The sequence below is a fragment of the Musca domestica genome, unplaced genomic scaffold (genome assembly GCF_030504385.1).
Source record: "Musca domestica strain aabys unplaced genomic scaffold, Musca_domestica.polishedcontigs.V.1.1 17, whole genome shotgun sequence".
NCBI classification, from domain to species: Eukaryota; Metazoa; Arthropoda; class Insecta; order Diptera; family Muscidae; genus Musca; species Musca domestica.
This window is the reverse complement of record NW_026712230.1, coordinates 2,175,041-2,194,004: the sequence shown is the minus strand read 5'-3', so window position 1 is coordinate 2,194,004 and position 18,964 is coordinate 2,175,041. Positions and strand designations below refer to the sequence as shown.

Sequence of the window (18,964 nt, the reverse complement as noted above, 5' to 3'; positions counted from 1 at the left end):
AATTGGCAATACAAGTCCGAATTTAAAAGATACAAATGCTTCGGCATATTTAGTTCTTTGAACTTTAAATTATAATTATAATCATAAGGTGTATGATTGAATTCTGCCATAAAAACTTTTAATTGTTATGTGGAGCTCTACAAATTAGCAAAGTGGTGTAGGGTATCATAAAATCGGCCCCGCCCGACTTTAGGACTTTCTTTACTGGTTTCTTTCCGTTGTGGTGTAAGTTCTTGCACTTTTTGGATTTTAAATGGCTTTACTCCGAGCTCATTTTTCAATATTTGCCGATATGTTCAGCTCACCACTGCGACGCGGGTTTTGATCACTTCGCTTCCTTACTTTTCGAACCATTTCTGCTGATGTTGCTGTTTTCTTTCGTCCACTTCCTTGAAATCGGGCTACGCTACCAGTATCACGGTAACGAGCGATGGTACGAGACACGAAAGATTTATTCAGATTAAATGCTGGAGTGCTCTAACGATAGCCTCTTGTGGTTTTCCAGCCAAATATAACGAAATCACACTATCACGCTTGAATTCCATCTGAAGTTGGTTGCAGTTTTTTCATCTCACCCTGTATGTGCGCTATTATAAAACGTCGACTTAAATATTCACGTTTCTGCCACCGGAGCTAGAAGCCATTACGAACTAAAAATATCAATTTTTTGACAAATCCGTGGGAAAATGTGGGAAAAATCATCAAAATACTGAATATCAAGAGGTAACGTTATATATGGGGTCTACATAAAAACGTTGCTCTATACATACAGTGTTTCGTTATAACCTAGAAATGAACATTTTTAGATAAATCCGTGAAAATGTGGCGTAAATGATCAAAATACCAAATATCGGAAGGTACCGTTGTATGGCGGCTATACCAAAACGTGGACCGATATATCTGATTTTCAATACCAACCATCCTAGACATAATAAATAGTTTTTATGCTGATTATTTATTACTAAAAAAATGAAAATGTTAATATACCCTCCTTTTCAAGTTGGAGGGTATAAAATTGTCGGGAAGTTTAATATTTATGTACGCTATGTAGAATTTTACGTAACGCTGTAGTAGACGTTTTTGTGATTATTAGTACCTCCTATGGTGTGCGCCTCTTAAAGGGTTAACCATTAAAATAAATGGCAACAATAAGAAGAAGAAGAACAGTGTTGCCAACCGTTTTTGGAAAACAGTTGAGTATTCCAGTTGCCTAAGTGTCAACAATGATGACAATCAGAATTTCCTGGCCAAAATTGTCAGAAAAATCTTTCCTTTTTACTTTACCTGCGAGGAAGATTGGATGTATGGCTCCCAGAAAGAAAAAAACATAAAGTCTTGTTGAAAAGTGGATTCAATTTCTTATTTGTTTGAAACACATAAACAAACAACACAAAATACAAACTTTTTTAAACAAAATTGAAAGCCTTAAAACGATTAAAATCAAAATTTAACTACAAAAGGCTAAAAGTTAAAAAAGAAATCTTATAACTAAAACAAATAGTTTTCATGAAAATTGAAAATTAAAAGAAAAATTGAACTTTTTTTGAAATTAAATTTAATGAAATTAAATTTGGAAACAATTTAACAAAATTTGAAAACAAAACAATAAAATTAATATCTAAAGCAAAGAAATAACTCTTATACATAAAGATCCAAAAGAAGAATTCGAGCATACGAGCCACACCATCGCCCATGCAATCCAGGCGCAGTTTTTATGCCATCGTTAAACCAGCGTGGCTTGGTATCCCCAATCGACATTTGTTACTATAAACTCCGAACAGACAGACGGACGACGAAGCTAAATAGTTAAATTCCGCGATTTTCCTGTGAAGAAAAGAAAGATAGAAATTAGAAGGGGTAAACAAATGAATTTAAATTTTACTCACCTTTTTGTTTAATATGCAGCACCACGACGTTGAACAGAGCTCTCTTCAAGGTTAGGTAACCAGGCTTTTAGTTCGTTTAGTTCATCGATTTTATGTGATTTCCCTCCTTTGTTTGTCCTTTCCTGAAATTGAAAGACAAAGAAACATAATTAAAATAAATTGAACGTGGAATATAATTAAAAAAGCTAAACTTTAACAATACATGCGTACTTACTTGTTGGGAAGAACCGCAAATATTAGCTGCCTTTATTGTTCCCTACTTTTTATCGTCCGCCATCGCAACCTAAAATATGAAAAGGGGAAAGGAAAAATATTAGATTTTGTATTAAATTTGGCACTGTTTCTGTGGTGATAGTTAAAGTAAGTTTGGGATTTAGTGTAATATTTGGTGAATGTCCTTTTGTTTTCTTTCTTTCACATGTTTCTGGTTCCTTTAACCCAATTTAATTTGATTTTGCGAGTCCGATATGATTTTTTTTTTTTTGTTCAGCCGAAAAAGTCTGAAAATTGGCAAGAACCAACCCCCGATCCGACGAGCCATAGCCGCGCTATACGCCAGCATACCGGCAACACCACTTAAATGGCGCCCAACGAGGGGCAACATTTTTGTTCAACCGAAAAAGTCTAAAAGGTGGCAAGAACCAACCTCCGATCCGACGAGTCATAGCCGCGCTATACGCCAGCATACCGGCAACGGCGCTTAACGACAAACATAGCTATTTTCGTGGAATACGGTTGTTACATTCCTTTCGAATAATCCCAACTAGAATGCAATTTTTAAATTTAATTACACAGTTAAGTAGGCAGACAATGAGGTTATGTATAGAACGAGCATCGTGCAGATGGCCGCCGCGACTTTGATGGCACACACTTGATCTTTTAATGAAATTTTCAATGTCCGTTTTACATAGCGTCCAATTTCAGCAGCGTCCAATTATCTGTTGGTCTCCTAAATACGAAATAACACGACCACTGATGCAACAATTGAATTGTCTCCCTGGCTGTATCAAATGTGATGCCCTCTTGGTGCAACGACATACCCTCCACATTCATTTCTTAAATTCTAGACACGAAAAAAACTGATTATAATTTCACGATACCAATTTCCATTTTTATTTTTGCATTCCAGTTGGGACACCCTATAAATATGGAACTGTTATTTCCCCCCAAAATTACATCACCGAAATTGATTTCAGTGGAAAGATCATAGATTTTACATTCAAAATCTTTTCAAATCATAAGTAACAACCAGTCAATATGTATGTTTTTTTGTCAATATCATTATTGAAACAATGTCATATTGAGAAACAAAGTTGTTATCTTGGATTTTGAGCGGAGTCACGTAACCATACGAAATGATGTCACAATTGGCCTGTAGTTATGCTCTCTGATGTGCTACTAGGGACTCAAATTATATTTGAAAATTTCGATAATTCTCCGATATTTTGCTATATACCTCAACAAAATCAGTATTAATGTAACGACGGAGCGGTCCTTTCCGTATCTATGTAATTACACCTGGAAGTAACATTCAGCATTCAAAATATTCACGGTTAAATAGAAATTTTGGTTTTGATTATGATCCATTGCACCCTCAAAATAGTATCCAATGTCACTCCAAATATATCAAACTTCTGTCCTGTCGTTAACAACCATGCAAGATTACCAGTCGATTGGTCTATAATTGACAGCTGTACAGTGACTCTAACATTTGTAAAAAATGTCAGTTTATGGTCCATTTCATCCACTTAATGTTTCACGAATATCTCCACAGTCTGACCTTAACATCAACGCAAAATTACGTGTCGATTGATCTTTTTGTGGCGACCTGTAATTGCAAATTCAATAACTAAGTATTTCGTAAAGATTTCTACAAACAATAGCCTCCTATTCCGACCCTATCTTTAACTCCACGACTGGTAGAGTGTTTACAAATTAACATGCAGAGAGATAATACCTAGGTTTCGTAAAGAGCCACCAATCCTCATCAGTTCCCTTGCTTTTTGTCTGGGAGATTCTCTCCAGAAGATACTTTAAATTAAACTAAAACGTGTGATTTTGTTCGACCTATTTTCCAATATATTTAATAATACGAGTTTTTTGAGCTTTAGGCCAGTTTTTTATTTTATTTCATTTTTTTATTTCCGATATTTCACAATTGTATAAATTGCATCTTCAGGGAATCTACAAGATAATATAATATTCTTAATATTAATATCACAGCATTGATTAAAAATAGAAACAAACACAATGTTCTTAGGCACAAAAATCGCTTACTTGTAAACAATAACGGTCAACTTAATAACCACGATAGGAACAATCATCGTCGGCTGTTAATATTTCACTGATTTTGTTTTGCACTGTTTTGCACGATCTCTTCTTTTGTGTAAAAGCCTAGCTGCGTTGTCTGTGTCGCTCTTAAAATTTATTCTCTCTGTTGTGTGTAGATTGTTAATGTGTACAGGGCTGCCATTTTTACCTTTTTGACGATTCTTTACTCTTAAATCAGAAATGCCGATTTCCTTTAAAAGTGTCGATATTTTAACGATCGTCTCAAACTGTTTCACATCACAGTTATCAAAGTTATTTTCATGAATCTAAAATATACCGAAACAAATAAAATATACCTGTCATTTTTTTGGCTCATATTCTCAATGCTAAAAGTAAAACCTACAAATTATTTGAAAAAGAATCTACCGGAATTCATAATTTACTTAATCCAATTTTTAGAAATTCCAATCCAATTTTTAAAAGTGTTTTGAGTAATTTCATCAAATAGGACGTAATAAAAGATAATATTTATTTAACTGAAACGTGCCTCATCGAAATAACGTTTTTAGACCCTAGGTCTCTTTGGACCAAATACGTTTCAGAACATTTGGAGTTGATCTAGCGATGTCCGTCTGTCTGACTGGCTGGCTGGTGCGCACGATAACTCTCGAAGGCGGTATCCAATTTGGTCCACACTTGGTACATTGTAATATTATTATCAAATTTAGATCGAATTCGCAGATGGGCTATATCGGTCCACTTTTTCTGGTACATCTCCCACAAAGGGTCAACATTTTGCATATTCATGAAGCGCATAAAACGCGAAATTTACATCCGATTCCATTCAGATTCGGTACATCTCAAAATTTCCATTAACACCTCTCTCACAAAGGTTCAAAGATTTGAATAACCAAAACGATTATAAAATCCGAAATAAGCTTCCGGTTCTCTTCATATTTCACACATCCCATTATTTCTACTAACACAAGATCTGCTGTGAAGATAGAACATATCGGTCTACTCCTTCTGGTACCTCCACTACAAAGGGTAACAATTTAGAAGACCCATGAAGCGCTAAATTAACAACCGATTCTATTCAAACTTGGCTCATCTCAATATTTCCATCAAAACAAGATATTTTATAAAGATGGTATAGATCGGACCATTTCTTCTGGTACCTCCCCCACATAACGTTCAAGATTTTGAAAAACAAAACGCACAAAGAAATCGAAATAAACATATCCAACAAAGGGTCATAATTTTCAATACTTTTATCTGTCATAACCCGCGAAACAATTCAGCGATTGTTTACAACTTGCTATATCTAAATATTTCTGTCAACCAGAAAGCTGGATAAATATGGAATTTATGATTTCGCATAAAATTGGATATAAAATTTTGATTTTATTGTAATTTTGCCCATGCCAATATTTCTATCGGTATTAAATGAAGTATGAAAATGGAATACTTCGGTCGACTATATCTGGAATCTCACCCACGTTTCAACATTTTAGAAAATTAACACATATCTCATATCCAGTGAAGGAAGTAATCAATATAGGCCAAAATTGTCACGTCGCAATATTGAACAATATTGGTCCATCTCCTACTCCATAGAGGGAACTATTTGTTAGCCTATATTTTTTGAAATGTATAGTTGGGCATATTTGTTTTCGGTTTTTAGAAAATTATGCTTTAATTTAATCATGTATATTTTGCCAATTTTCACAAAATGCAAATACCGATTATTTCAATTTTTTTTTTTTTTTTTTTTTTGAAAAATTTATGATTTTTCTTCAAATTTTGTTGGCAACCCTGAATGTGTAGCATTTCTAATGTGAGTCTTCTGTGGTAATGGTTTCCGTTTCCAGTATTTTTACTTGTTCAAGGTTTGGCTGATGGTTGCTTGATATACATGAATGATGAAAAAACTGCAACCAACTTCAGACTGCTGTCATTTATAAGCCACTCGTCCGACAGCTGTTAAAATTATTCCAGTGACAGCTCATTATATTCTTTACAAGCGTACAAAAGCATTTTGGTGAGAATTTTCCAGAAAAAAAGTTATTCGTGATGGAATTCAAGCGTGATAGTTTGATTTCTTTATATTCGGCTGGAAACCCATAAATGGCTATCGTTAGAGCACTCCAGCATTTAAATGTAAATAAATCTTTTGTGTCTCGTACCATCGCTCGTTACCTTGATACTGGTAGCGTAGCCCCACGTCAAGGAAGTGGACGGAAGAAAACAACAATATCAGCAGAAATGGTTCGAAAAGTAAAGAAGCAACTTGATCGAAACCCGCGTCGCAATGTCCGAAAAATGGCTCGTGAGCTGAACATATCGCAATATTCCATTCGGCGAATATTGAAAAATGAGCTCGGGGTAAAGACATTGAAATTCCAAAAAGTGTAAGAACTTACACCACAACAAAAAGAAAATAGGCCGCCGATAACAGCCGATGGACGCTCTCCGCTTCTATTAATCGACTGTGGCATCAGAATAAATGCCGAATATTATCGCGAAAATATTCTGGAGAGTGTATTAAAACAAACATTTTGGCCGCAGACCTTGGACATTCCAACAGGACTCAGCACGCGCCACCCAAGAATGGGTTACACAATGAGGTTCCTCGCTTCATTTCCAGCGCACAATGGCCATTAAAATATCCGGATACTAATCCGTTAGACTATTGTGTCTAGAGTATTTTGGAAAGCAAGGTTGGCACCAAAAAATACCAAAGTGTCGATTACCACAAGCAAGCACTTCGCCGGGAACGGGCTAAAACAGCGCAAAGCAACATTCGGGCAGCGTGTGACTGTTTCATTGACCATTTTAAGTCCATAATTCGTACCAAAGGTGACCAATTTGAACAAATCTAAATTTATTTTAAAATTTTATGCTATTTCCGAAAATTTTTGCTTTCATTCAATAAAATTAAAAAAAAATGTAAAAATTATGGCGTCTGACTTCGATGCAGTTTTTTATCTCACCCTATACATTCCGCAAGCTTTTTTTTTGTTTTTTTTTGTGTAATTTTCTCATTTTTAAATCAGACTTATGAACTGATAGTCTAGTTTTTAATTTATTTTTTGTGGTACCAACATTTTTCGTTAGGATTGCCACCACATTGTATTTGGTATATCACATTGTGTTGATCAGAGTTTTGTATTTTGTCTTTTGTATTGCTAAACAGCTTTTTGAGAGTGTTGTTGTTTTATTTGTTCTTGTCAAAAAAATGCTAGTTTTGGAATCGTTCTGATAAATTTGGAAGGTAAACCATAGATTTATATATATGTTTTCATTCGTTTGAGTTACTTTGGGAGTATTCCGTCTGTCTATTAATCTATTTATTATTCTTATTGGAAAATTGTTGTTTTTTAGAATCTCTCGGATTTTGTGTTTGTTCTTGTTATGGAATTTCTCGTCACTAATGCTCATTACTCTATGTACTAAATTCTTTGCAGTGTTTATAATCATTTGCTTTGGATGTTTCGAAAAGAAATTTATAATTCTTCCCGATGCCGTGGGTTTCTGATACCAGTCTAATTCTAATTTGTCCTTATTTCTATATATTATTGTGTCCAGATATGGTAAACATCCATTCATTTCATCCTCCATGGTGAATTTGATATTGTTGCCAAAACTGTTAAGTATATTCAATGTATCATTGATTGCACCTTCCCCAGTTATCATAAAAAGATCGATCGCGTATTACGTTAATATTTTTGGTTTCGTCGTCAGTTTTTTCATGCAGGTGTCTACAAGTTTCTCCATGACTATATCCGCCACAACTGGAGAAGCTGGTGAACCCATTGGCAGTCCTTTCTTTTGTTTATATATCCTGTCGTCGTATTTGAAATATCGGTTGTTCTTAATGCAAAATTTTAGAATACTAAAAATCTTTTGGAAAATCTTCTAAATAATACAACAACACATCTTTTATTTTCTTATTTTAAATAAAAATCATTTTTTTCTATAAAAAATAATTTTATAAAAATACGTATATAATTTTGTATTAACTCGATTGAAATCATAATACCATAACTACTAGTCAACTAATCAAAACAGGTTTTTTTATTGAAAAATATAAAAAATATTTTTATTCATGTGCCTCTTGAATCACATTTTTGATTTCGAATATTAACAAAACAATAAAAGCTAGGCCAGATTTGAAAAAATGAACACTAATGCTACATAACATGTCATATCTGTATGTCTACAAGTAAAACTACTTTCTTTTAGTTTTTTTGTAAGGCAACACAATTAATAAATAGGAAACTAACAAAAATGGGAAATTTTAACCAAATCAAATAATTATAACTGATTTGAAATGCATTAATTTCAACTGTATTTAATTATAATTTGGTTAAAATTTCCCTTTTGAATGCGATCGATTTATGTTTTGAGCTTCGTCGGAGGATGGGTTTTTTGAATATGTTACAAAGTTCTTATTACATAAATTAGGGCATTCAGGGCACGACATTGCCTAGTTTGTTTCGATACCCAATTCGTTTTAATAATACGATCTTCGACGTTCGTTACGAATACTGACACACAAACAGCAGGCGATAAAGGAAAGAATTAGCTGCAAAAAAATAGAAAATAATAAATTAGAAAAAAATGTGAGTAAAAATGATTTTAAACATTGCTTGAAAAATGTAAATTTTCAATTCCACCTAATATTCTATGGTTTGTTTTTAGTTTACCTTAAAAAAAAAACCAGTAAAGAAAGTCCTAAAGTCGGGCGGGGACGATTTTATGATACCCTACACCACTTTGCTAATTTAGTTGAGCTCTACTTAATAATTAAAAGTTTTTATGGGAGGATTCAATCATACACCCTATGATTATAATTATAATTTAAAATTCAAAGGACTAAATATGCCGAAGCATTTGTATCTTTTAAATTCGGACTTGTATTGCCCATTTGGTGCGAAATTAATTTGAAATCGGATAAAAATATATATGGGAACTATATCCAAATCTGAACCGATCTCGATAAAATTTGGCAATAATATTTCTGAGCTGTATTTGATATATTTCCCTGAATATCGTTGTTACGGAGTGCATATTACGGCTGTGGGTAACAAATACAACAAATAACTATATCTGAACCGACCTTCACCAAATTTGGCATACTACCTTCTAGACTAAATTCGGTCGTATGTGCCAAATTCCATTTGGACAAATATTAGACGTTTGGTGCACAATAAATGGTAAATCGGACGAAGTTATATATGGGAGCTATATCCAAATCTGAACCGATCTCGATAAAATTTAGCAAAGGTATTTCTGAGCTGCAGTTGATATATTTTCCCAAATATTGTTGTTACAGAGTGCATATTACGGCTGCGGAGGACAAAAATAACAAATCGGATGAACAATATATATGGGAGCTATAGCTATATCTGAACCGATTTCGACATACTTATTTTCAGGCCTAATTTGGTTGTATGTGCAAAATTCCATACTATTCGGGATGATATTACACGTTTGGTGCACAATAAAAGGCAAATCGGACGAAGATATATATGGGAGCTATATCTAAATTTTTACCGATTATCTCCAATAGGGTTCGTCCTTGGGCCAAACAAATGTTGTTTGCAAAATTTCATCTCAATCGGATAATAAATGCGACCTGCATTTTGTTCACAAGAATACATGGACAGACGGACGGACAGACGGACCGACATGCATAAATCAACTCAGAATGTGATTCTATGCAGATCATCAAAAGGAACTATGGGTCTATCTCGTTTCCTTTTGCCTGTTACAAACAAATGCACAAAGACATAATACCCTGACCACCTTGTGGTGTAGGGTATAAAAAAACATTTAAAAATGTATGTCGGTAGTGGGATTATCTAACTATTTAACGACAGAATTAACGACAATTATCCATAACAGCATTAATTTAAATAACAATTTCCGTAACTGACAATATTTGTCGATATGTCGCCGATGAAACTAAAGTAGTCGCTGAGGTCTACAGACTGAAAGAGTGTTGGTAACATTTCACTTTTAACATGCAATTTTTCCGTTCGTAATTTTTAACCTGACAACAACAAATTTTGTGACACGTATGTAACGCAACGCTCAATTGACTGACTAACAATCTATCCACAGTACTATTTATCGCGGATTAGCCACACATCTAGCAGAAACATCGAAACAACTCCTGAGGTATAATTCTCGTTGACGTTGTTGTGGTGGTGGTAACATATAGTTTATCTTTCGGTTGCTACTACAGGGAGCTTGGCGTAAAGATATACCCTCAGCCATATGGCTGATACAGCCAAAACGTGCCTCATCGAAATAAAGGTTTTAGACCCTAGATCTCTTTGGACCAAATCCATTTCAGGACATTTGAAGTCGCTCTAGCGATGTACGTCCGTCCGTCTGTCTGTCTGGCTGGTGCACACGATAACTCTCGAAGGGTCGGATACCCCTTTGGTCTGATACAATAATAATAATATAACGATGTGCCAAGCGTAATATTATTATCAAACTTAGATCAAGTTCTGAAATGGGGAATATCGGTTCACTCCTACTGGTACATCCCCCATAAAAGGTCAAAATTTAAAAAAAAAATTATAAATTTTTTTTCTGCACATAAACAGAAAGGATAATCCGACTTTCCTACAAATTTACAAATCCTAGTATTTGCATCAATGCTACGACAGTTGCGAAAATCGACAATGTCGGTCCACTGCATCCAGTACCTCCCCAACAAATGGTCAAAATTTTGAATAATTACAACTCTTATAAGATGTGATGGAAGGTCCGATCGTCTTCAAATTACGCAGATCACAAAATTTTGATCAATCCAAGGTCTGGTGTGAAGATGGAATATATCCATCTTTCCACTCTTTCTGGTACCTCCCCCACAAATTGTCAACATTTTGAATATCAACGCGAAATTAACATTTGATTTCATTCAGACTTGGCACATCTCAATATTTCCCTCAAGGCAAGATCTGTTCTAAAGATGGCAGAGATCGGACCATTTCTTCTGGTACCTCCACCACAAAGGGTCAACGTTTTGAATAACCAAAACGATCATAGAATCCAAAATTAGCATACGATTCTCTTCATATTTCACACATCCTATTATTTCTACTAACACTAGATCTTCTGTGAAGATGGGATATATCGGTGTCAAAATTTTTAATATCAATGAAGCTCATAAAACGCGAAATTAACATACGATTCCATTCCATTGAAACTACTACGGTGAATAATGACGCTAAAATCATCAAAATATCGAATTTTGGGAGGTAAAGCTATAGGGGTAGACGTGGACCTGCAGAGACAATTTTCTGTCATAAGCTGTAGAATCCATTACAAACTTCAAATGCCAAACTTGAGACAATTCCGGTGAATAATGTCGCTAAAATCAACCATTTACGAACTTAACTGCAAAATTTTAGCCTTCTATCTCAATTCGTTCGAAAGATAGCGTGATTGCAACAGACAGACAGACGGACATCGCTAAATCGACTTAGAATTTTACGCTGATCAAGAATATATATGCTTTGTTGGGTCTGACATGAATATTTCGAGGAGTTACAAACGGAATGACAAAGTTAATATACCCTCCATAGAACGGTGGAGGGTATAGAAATTAATAAAAACGACAAATTAATTAGAAGAACAAGTAAAAAAACATTAAGTTCGGCCGGGTCAAACTTTTAATACCCTCCATCTTAGGGTAAAGGAAACATTAGAGCCAAAAATTATCAAAATATCGAATATCCGGAAATACGGTTATATGGGGCTATACAAAAACGTGGACCTATGTATACAGTGTTTCGCCAAAAGAAATCCGCGAAGAAATGTGGCAAAAACCATTAAAATGCCGAATATCGGGAGGTACCGTTATATGGGGGCTATACCAAATCGTGGATCTATACATGCAATGTTTCGCCAAAGGAGCTAAAACCCATTATAACATACAAATACCAATTTTCAGACAAACCCGTGAAAAAAGTGGCAAAAATCATCAAAATACCGAATATCGGGAGGTACCGTTATATGGGGACTATACCAAAACTTGGACCTATACATACAATGTTTCGCCACACTAACTAGGACCCATTATGATCGACAAATACCAATTTTTAGACAAATCAGTTCAATGTTTCGCCAAAGGAGCTAGAACCCATTATGACATACAGATACCAATTTTCAGACAATTCATCAAAATACCGAATATCGGGAGGTACTTTATATGGGGGCTATACCAAATCGTGGACCCATACATGCAATGTTTCCCAACCGGAGCTGGAGCCCATTATGACCAACAAATACCAATTTTTAGACAAATCCGTGAAAAATGTGTCAAAAATAATCAAAATACCGAATATCGGGAGGTAGCGTTATATGGGGACTATAACAAAACGTGGACCGATATATCTCATTTTCAATACCAACCATCCTAGACACAATACAAATTACTCTGCTAAATTTTGGCGCTCTACGTCAAATAATGTGGGCTGTATCGTGATTTCAACAGACAGACGGACATCGTTAAATCGACTTAGAATTTTATGCCGATTATGAATATATATACTTTATGGGGTCTACGACGAATATTTAAGGATGTTACAAACGGAATGACAAAGTTAATATACCCTCCTTTCCAAGGTGGAGGGTATAATGACAGGAAAATACGAGTAATTTGCGAGGTTCAACAACGAGCGACAAAGAGAACGATCGTTAGTTACAGTGACGCTAACGTACTAGGGATAAGTAAGCCGACTAATCGATTTTGGCGTTAACATGGCAGAAGAATAGAGGTAGATGCATCAACGCTTGGGAGCATTGATATGTCAACAAAAAATTGAAATGTTTTTTCAAATATAAGAGATTTTATATGTTTTCTTATACTACGTCATTCGGAGGTAATTATTATTCGCTTTTTTCAACAATTTTTATAAATTTAAATGATTTTTCATTTAACATTTTCAATTTCAAAATTGGTTTAACAGTTCATTGTCCCAGCAGCTGTGTCGACGCGTCTACCTATATTCTTCGTCTAAAAAGAACAAAGGTGTTTTAGGTTGACTTAGTTCGATTTTGGCCCATTATTTACACCTGTGCAACCTTCGAGTCTTTGTCCCAAAGACATAGAAGTATAAAGATGGGATAAGACAGAGTCAAAATATGGCAAACCCGTGAAAATACCTCTGTTGTTATGATATCATAACAACATAGTTACTAATGTTTACTGATTTAAACCGCTAAGTAAATATGCAAATTTTTGGAAAGGTCTAAGACCATTTTAGGTCTTTGTTCGTCCTTTTACGAAGAAGCCAGCTGCTGACATAAGCACTTGAACTTTTTTCTTGGGATTCCACATACTACAAGCGTTACCAACACATATAATTGCTATTCTAACTACTCAAACTTGGCAGGAAGGAAATATTTTCAACTCCCTTGAACAGTGTGGCGTGCTTGGCATAGCAAACAATTTAAAGCGTTCCACAGAGCTACCCTGGTTTATGTGTGATTCCGTGAGGACAAGTGGTCCCTCTTTTTACCCTCACTTAGACTATCTCGCATTTCACTCATGTAACGGTTCTCTCGTAGTTAAGAGCCTTATTTTCCTATCTTCCATGGACTTTGCAGATAACTAATATATTTCAAGTCAACAATTTGCCAAAAGCATAAAAAATCCTTTTAGATTCCAATTTTTCCCTAAACCTACCTCCAAGCCAATTAAAACACAGGCAAGTATATTGAATATGCCCAACAATTCCAACCAATAATCTTCGAACTTAATGCGGCAACCACTTTCAATGAGATTTTCCGGTAGGCTTATATCATGACCAACAAAACACGTTGGTGGCGGCAAACGTCCAGCAACAATGTAATCCTGAGGACTGGCGCGACCACAGCAATCGAACTGCAAAAGAGCAAAACGAAATTAATTTAAACGCGAAGTTACTAATATTCGAGATACGTTACCCAATTTTCATAAATTGACATGGCACCGTGGTTCTTTAATTCCTTCTCCCATGTGGCATCCAATTCATTGGCTAGATTTGAGGCAACCGATTCCCGTCCGGCAATCATAAAGAAGGCCACAACGCCTTGAGCAAAAATGATTAGAACCATGAGCACAATAAACTGAAAAAGGGGGATATTATAAATTATTTAATATTTCCATGTTCAAGTGGTTATATTTGAGAATGAAATCGTATAACCTCAACCACAATTACCGCAAAACAGCGATGATCTTCAAACAGACCTGACCGCATTTTTTTTTGAGGTTAAGTTGCTTGGTGGACTTCAACATCTGTTTTTTTACAATTGCGATATTATTTTTTTTTATATTTCTTACCGTCACCGTACAGCAGACATTGTCACGCATAGCGCCCACATTTAAAAATATAAATACCACAAATGTGGCAACACCAATGGCTATATAGCCATAGGCACCCATTGTGCCAATCTCATTTGTTTCATTTGTACAGATTACATAGGCGCCAAACCCAATTAGAACAGATGCCAATAGCTGAAAAGAAAATAAAAATTATTCTTCATTATTATTTTGAAAATAAATATAGAGAAATTATTTTGAAGTTTCAAAATTAGTTTCTTATTTTCCCTCCAACCACGACTGTTTTCGACTGAGAGAATTAAGAATTCACACTGTCAAGTAACCGATAATAAATGACAGTGTATATTCTAATTAAATTATAAATCTACGACTCAAAATCGAAAATACATTACGAAATGTCGACCTTTCGATTTTTACCTTGGGCAAAATTCGATTTTCGACTTCTTTTCTCGCATAGTTTGATTTTGCTGTTCTAGACTGTAGGCAAAGACATAGAAGTGTAAAGATGGGATAAGAGACAACCAAAATATGGCAACCCTGTTAAAATACCTCTGTTGTTATGATATCATAACAACATAGTTACCAATCTTAACTGATTTAAACCGCTACGGTAATGTGCAAATTTTTGGAAAGGTGTAAGTAATAGAATTTTGAAACCACATTTTTTGATTCTTCAAACTTCTATTCGTCATTCGTTTCTGCAATTGTGGTTTTATATTAACAGGACTCGGTCATGTGCTGTAGATACAAACCATTTGCTCAAAATGCATTTTGTCTAGTCTTTACCGTTTTAGGTCTTGGCTATAGGTGCAAGTACATAATAATTATATAATTTATTCGTAAAAGAACAAAGAAGTTTTCGGTTGACTTGGTTTAATTTCGGCCCTTTATTTATAGTTGTTCACCCTACACTTATTTTTTTATGCAGAAGCCAGCCGTTGTATTAAGCCATCAAAAAGCTTGTTCTATGTGTTCTCACCTAAAAGCCAGTAAAAGTATTATATGTATCTACACCTGAAGGGGAAGGTACATAAAAGGCTTTTCTGACTGTCTTAAGTCATCGGCTTCTTCGTGGAGGTACAAAGAAGTTTTAGGTTGACTCAGTTCTTTTCTGGCCCTTCGTTCTTTTCCGAAGAAGCTAGAACAAAAGCGTTTTATGTATTCTCACCTTTAAGTTTTCGAACAGAAAACAAACGTCGAGTCGCAATTTTTGAAAGTGATCGTAATCAAAGCACATTCCAAAATTTAAAATTCGAATGAATTTGGTCAAATTAAATAAAATATTCTGTTTTTTATATACATCCATATGGCCAATGTGTATTTTGCATTTGAAAAACATAAACAATGAGGTTGGTATTTGTTTAATATTATTCTCACCCCAAAAACATTTCTTTTTTGGTTATAACGCCATCCTCCTTGAAATGCAAAGTTTTTTTTTCAAATTTCCAGTAACATTTTTGCAGAATCTAAAACAGAGCATGAAATAAATTAAAAATCGGTACCATTAAAAATCTCAGTAAAAAATAATCCGTTTACTAACAGAACAACTAGCGCCGATAGCAACGAGAACCGCTTCAGCCAACCACCCCAGTATCTGTTGGCAATGTAACTAAAAAAATTGCCTCCGATAATATTCCGTTTACCACATAAGGCAAATAATTCTTCAGACTTATGCCATTTCTAAGCCACTCTTTTGTGTCTCGTACTATCGCTCGATACCGTGATATCGGTAGCTTAGCCCGACGTCAGGGAAATGGACAGAAGAAAACAGCAACATTAGCAGAAGTGGTTCGAAAAGTAAAGAAGCGACTTAATCGAAACCCGCATCGCAGTGGCCAAAAAATGGTTCGTGAGCTGAACATATCGCAATATTCCATTCGGCAAATATTGACAAATGAGCTCGGGGTAAAGCCATTGAAATTCCAAAAAGTGCAAGAACTTACACCGCAACAGAAAGAAAATAGACTTAAACGAGCTAAAGAGTTGCTTTGCTTGGCCGAAAGTGGTGAACTGCCGAATTTGGTTTTGTTTGATGAGAAAACATTCGTTGTCCAGCAGTTTGTAAACAAACAAATTGATCGTGTTTACTTGCCAAAGATGTTAGCTGGAAATGTGCACCTTCGGTTGGCCACCAGAACTCAAGCGGCGACCATGGTGATGATGTGGGCAGTCGATGGTCGCTCTCCGCTTCTATTAATTGACCGTGGCATCAGAATAAATGCAGAATATTGTCGCGAAAATATTCTGGAGGGGGTATTAAAGACAGTCCTTGGACATTCCAACAGGCACCATCGCACTCAGCACGCGACACCCAAGAATGGTTACAAAATGAGGTTCCTCGCTTCATTTCCAGTGCACAATGGCCACCAAAATCACCGGATACCAATCCGTTGGACTATTGTGTCTGCAGTATTTTGAAAAGCAAGGTTGGCACTAAAAAATACCAAAGTGTCGATCACCCCTTGCCGGGATTGGGTCAAAATACCGCAGAGCAATATTCGGGCGGTGTGTGACGATTTCATTGGCCGTTTGAAGGCCATAATTCGTGCCGAAGGTGACCAATTCGAACAAATCTAAACTTATTCTAAAATTTGATGCTATTGGGGGCTATACAAAAACTTGGACCTATACATACAATGTTTCACCATGGGAGCTAGAACCCATTATGACCTATAAATACCGATTTTTAGACAAATCCGTGAAAAATGTTGCGAAAATCATCAAAATACCGAAATAGGGAGGTACCGTTATATGGCGGCTTTATCAAAACGTGGACTGATATATCTCATTTTCAATACCAATTATCCTAGACACAATTCAAATTGTTGTGCCAAATTTTGAAGCTCTTTGCGAAATAATGTGGGCTGTATCGTGATTTCGACAGACAGACGGACAACGTTAAATCAACTTAGAATTTTATTCTGATTATGATATATGAAAATAAATACTTTATGGGGTCTACGACGAATATTTAGGGATGTTACAAACGGAATGATAAAGTTAATATACCCTCCTTTTCAATGTGGAGGGTATAATAATTTTGTAGAATATTTTTTCCTGCTACGATTCCGTTGAAAAGAAGTTTGATTAAATTGGTGCTTGCGATTTATTGAGATCGGCATGTGGCAAAATTTGTTTATTTTCCGTTTGCTTTCTTTTTCAGAAATATATAAATAATTTTGAATTAAATAAATATTTTCTTTGTTTTTCTAAACTAAACAAAAACAATCATTAGAAAAAGATATTTTATATAAATAAAAAATAACCCCCTGTTGATTTTGATGCAACATTTATTGAACCTTGTATAAAAAAATTGTTGTTTTTCAAAATGATTCATCGCCTAGTAATTGAACCAGATGCAATTGCGAAAATATCATAACTTTAATTAAAACAGATCGGGTATTTTAAATTGCTGGTTTGCACATCTCTCGGTATAAGTGTTTTCCATGGAAGCTATACAAAATGTTCAGATACATGTATGTAGTTATGTTTGCTGGTTGTTCATTGAAGCAATTAGATCCTCTCGATGCAGTAAACTTTTATGGCATTTGTGCAATGTGGGAGTGTTCAGGTCAAGTGGCACTGAATTGCAACCGAATCTAAATATGCATCTCGTTGCAATATAAATTTCTCACTAATTTTAATTTTTTTGTTTTTTTTGGTTTGGTTTAATAAGAAATTCAAAAACGTTCAAAAGCCCACGAATCGTTTAATTATTCCCGACTGTGATTTCAGCTACATTCAAATGAGTGTGTGTGTGTGTACAGCAAATGTAGCAACATTTACCTAACGTTTGTGGCTTGCATTCGATTGCCGTGTAAACAGCAACAACACTTGGTCATTAAATTAACGCCAACACCACCCATTGTGGGCGCCAACTATTTATTTCCAGTCATTGCATTTTGTTATAGTTGTTTATTTGAGAAAAAATCTAAATTTTCTAATATTTTCACACATCGAGATTAGCTACATATTTTAGCCTGGAATTCTGTGAAATTGTTTATTACACATCCCAACCGCAAGGTGTTTGCGGTTAATTGCGCATACGATGACTGGTGTTTGAATAGGTGCAACAGTCTGAAGGTTATGATATGCACACACACACACACACATTTCCGGACTCGGTGATGGTGAATAACAACCTTATTATTCCGGAAGAACATTTCTTAAATTTCAAAAAGGTTTTATCTTATCAAAACAATATATGTCACTTATCTAGAAATATTGTGATGCATTGTTACGAACATTCGGGCTAAATTAGTCATTCAGTGAAATCAACAGAATATTCGCAGAAAAGGTTGGAATGTATCACTCGGTTTTACAATTAATTAAACAATTTTCAATTATGTTATGGGTTGCCCCAATCAGCTGACTCCAGAGCTTTGAAATGCTGGGCGAGTTTCCCATTCTACTCGGATTCGACAGAGAGAGAGAGAGAGTATTTCTTGCAGTAAAATAA

The 18,964-nt window shown here is 35.2% G+C and overlaps 1 protein-coding gene and 1 long non-coding RNA gene across 6 annotated transcripts in view; both read right to left on the bottom strand.

The window, feature by feature from the left end:
• Window positions 1-1,532: 1,532 nt before the first annotated feature.
• LOC131801676 (uncharacterized) lies at window positions 1,533-3,883 on the bottom strand. The gene is made up of 3 exons (XR_009341897.1): window positions 2,101-3,883; window positions 1,887-2,008; window positions 1,533-1,824 (listed from the first exon to the last, which is right to left on the bottom strand). It is a non-coding gene; the product is annotated as an uncharacterized LOC131801676 (long non-coding RNA).
• A 4,346-nt stretch (window positions 3,884-8,229) lies between these two features.
• Window positions 8,230-18,964, bottom strand: part of LOC131801571 (protein late bloomer-like) — a 61,188-nt gene continuing 50,453 nt past the window's right edge. For all 5 annotated transcript variants that reach the window (XM_059120367.1, XM_059120370.1, XM_059120371.1 and 2 more), the window contains 4 exons: window positions 14,506-14,679; window positions 14,130-14,291; window positions 13,870-14,067; window positions 8,230-8,745 (listed from right to left, as the gene is read on the bottom strand). In XM_059120367.1, the coding sequence (XP_058976350.1) occupies window positions 8,674-8,745; window positions 13,870-14,067; window positions 14,130-14,291; window positions 14,506-14,679 (606 nt within the window). In that variant the 3' untranslated portion in view covers window positions 8,230-8,673. The remainder of the gene's footprint in view (window positions 8,746-13,869; window positions 14,068-14,129; window positions 14,292-14,505; window positions 14,680-18,964) is intronic.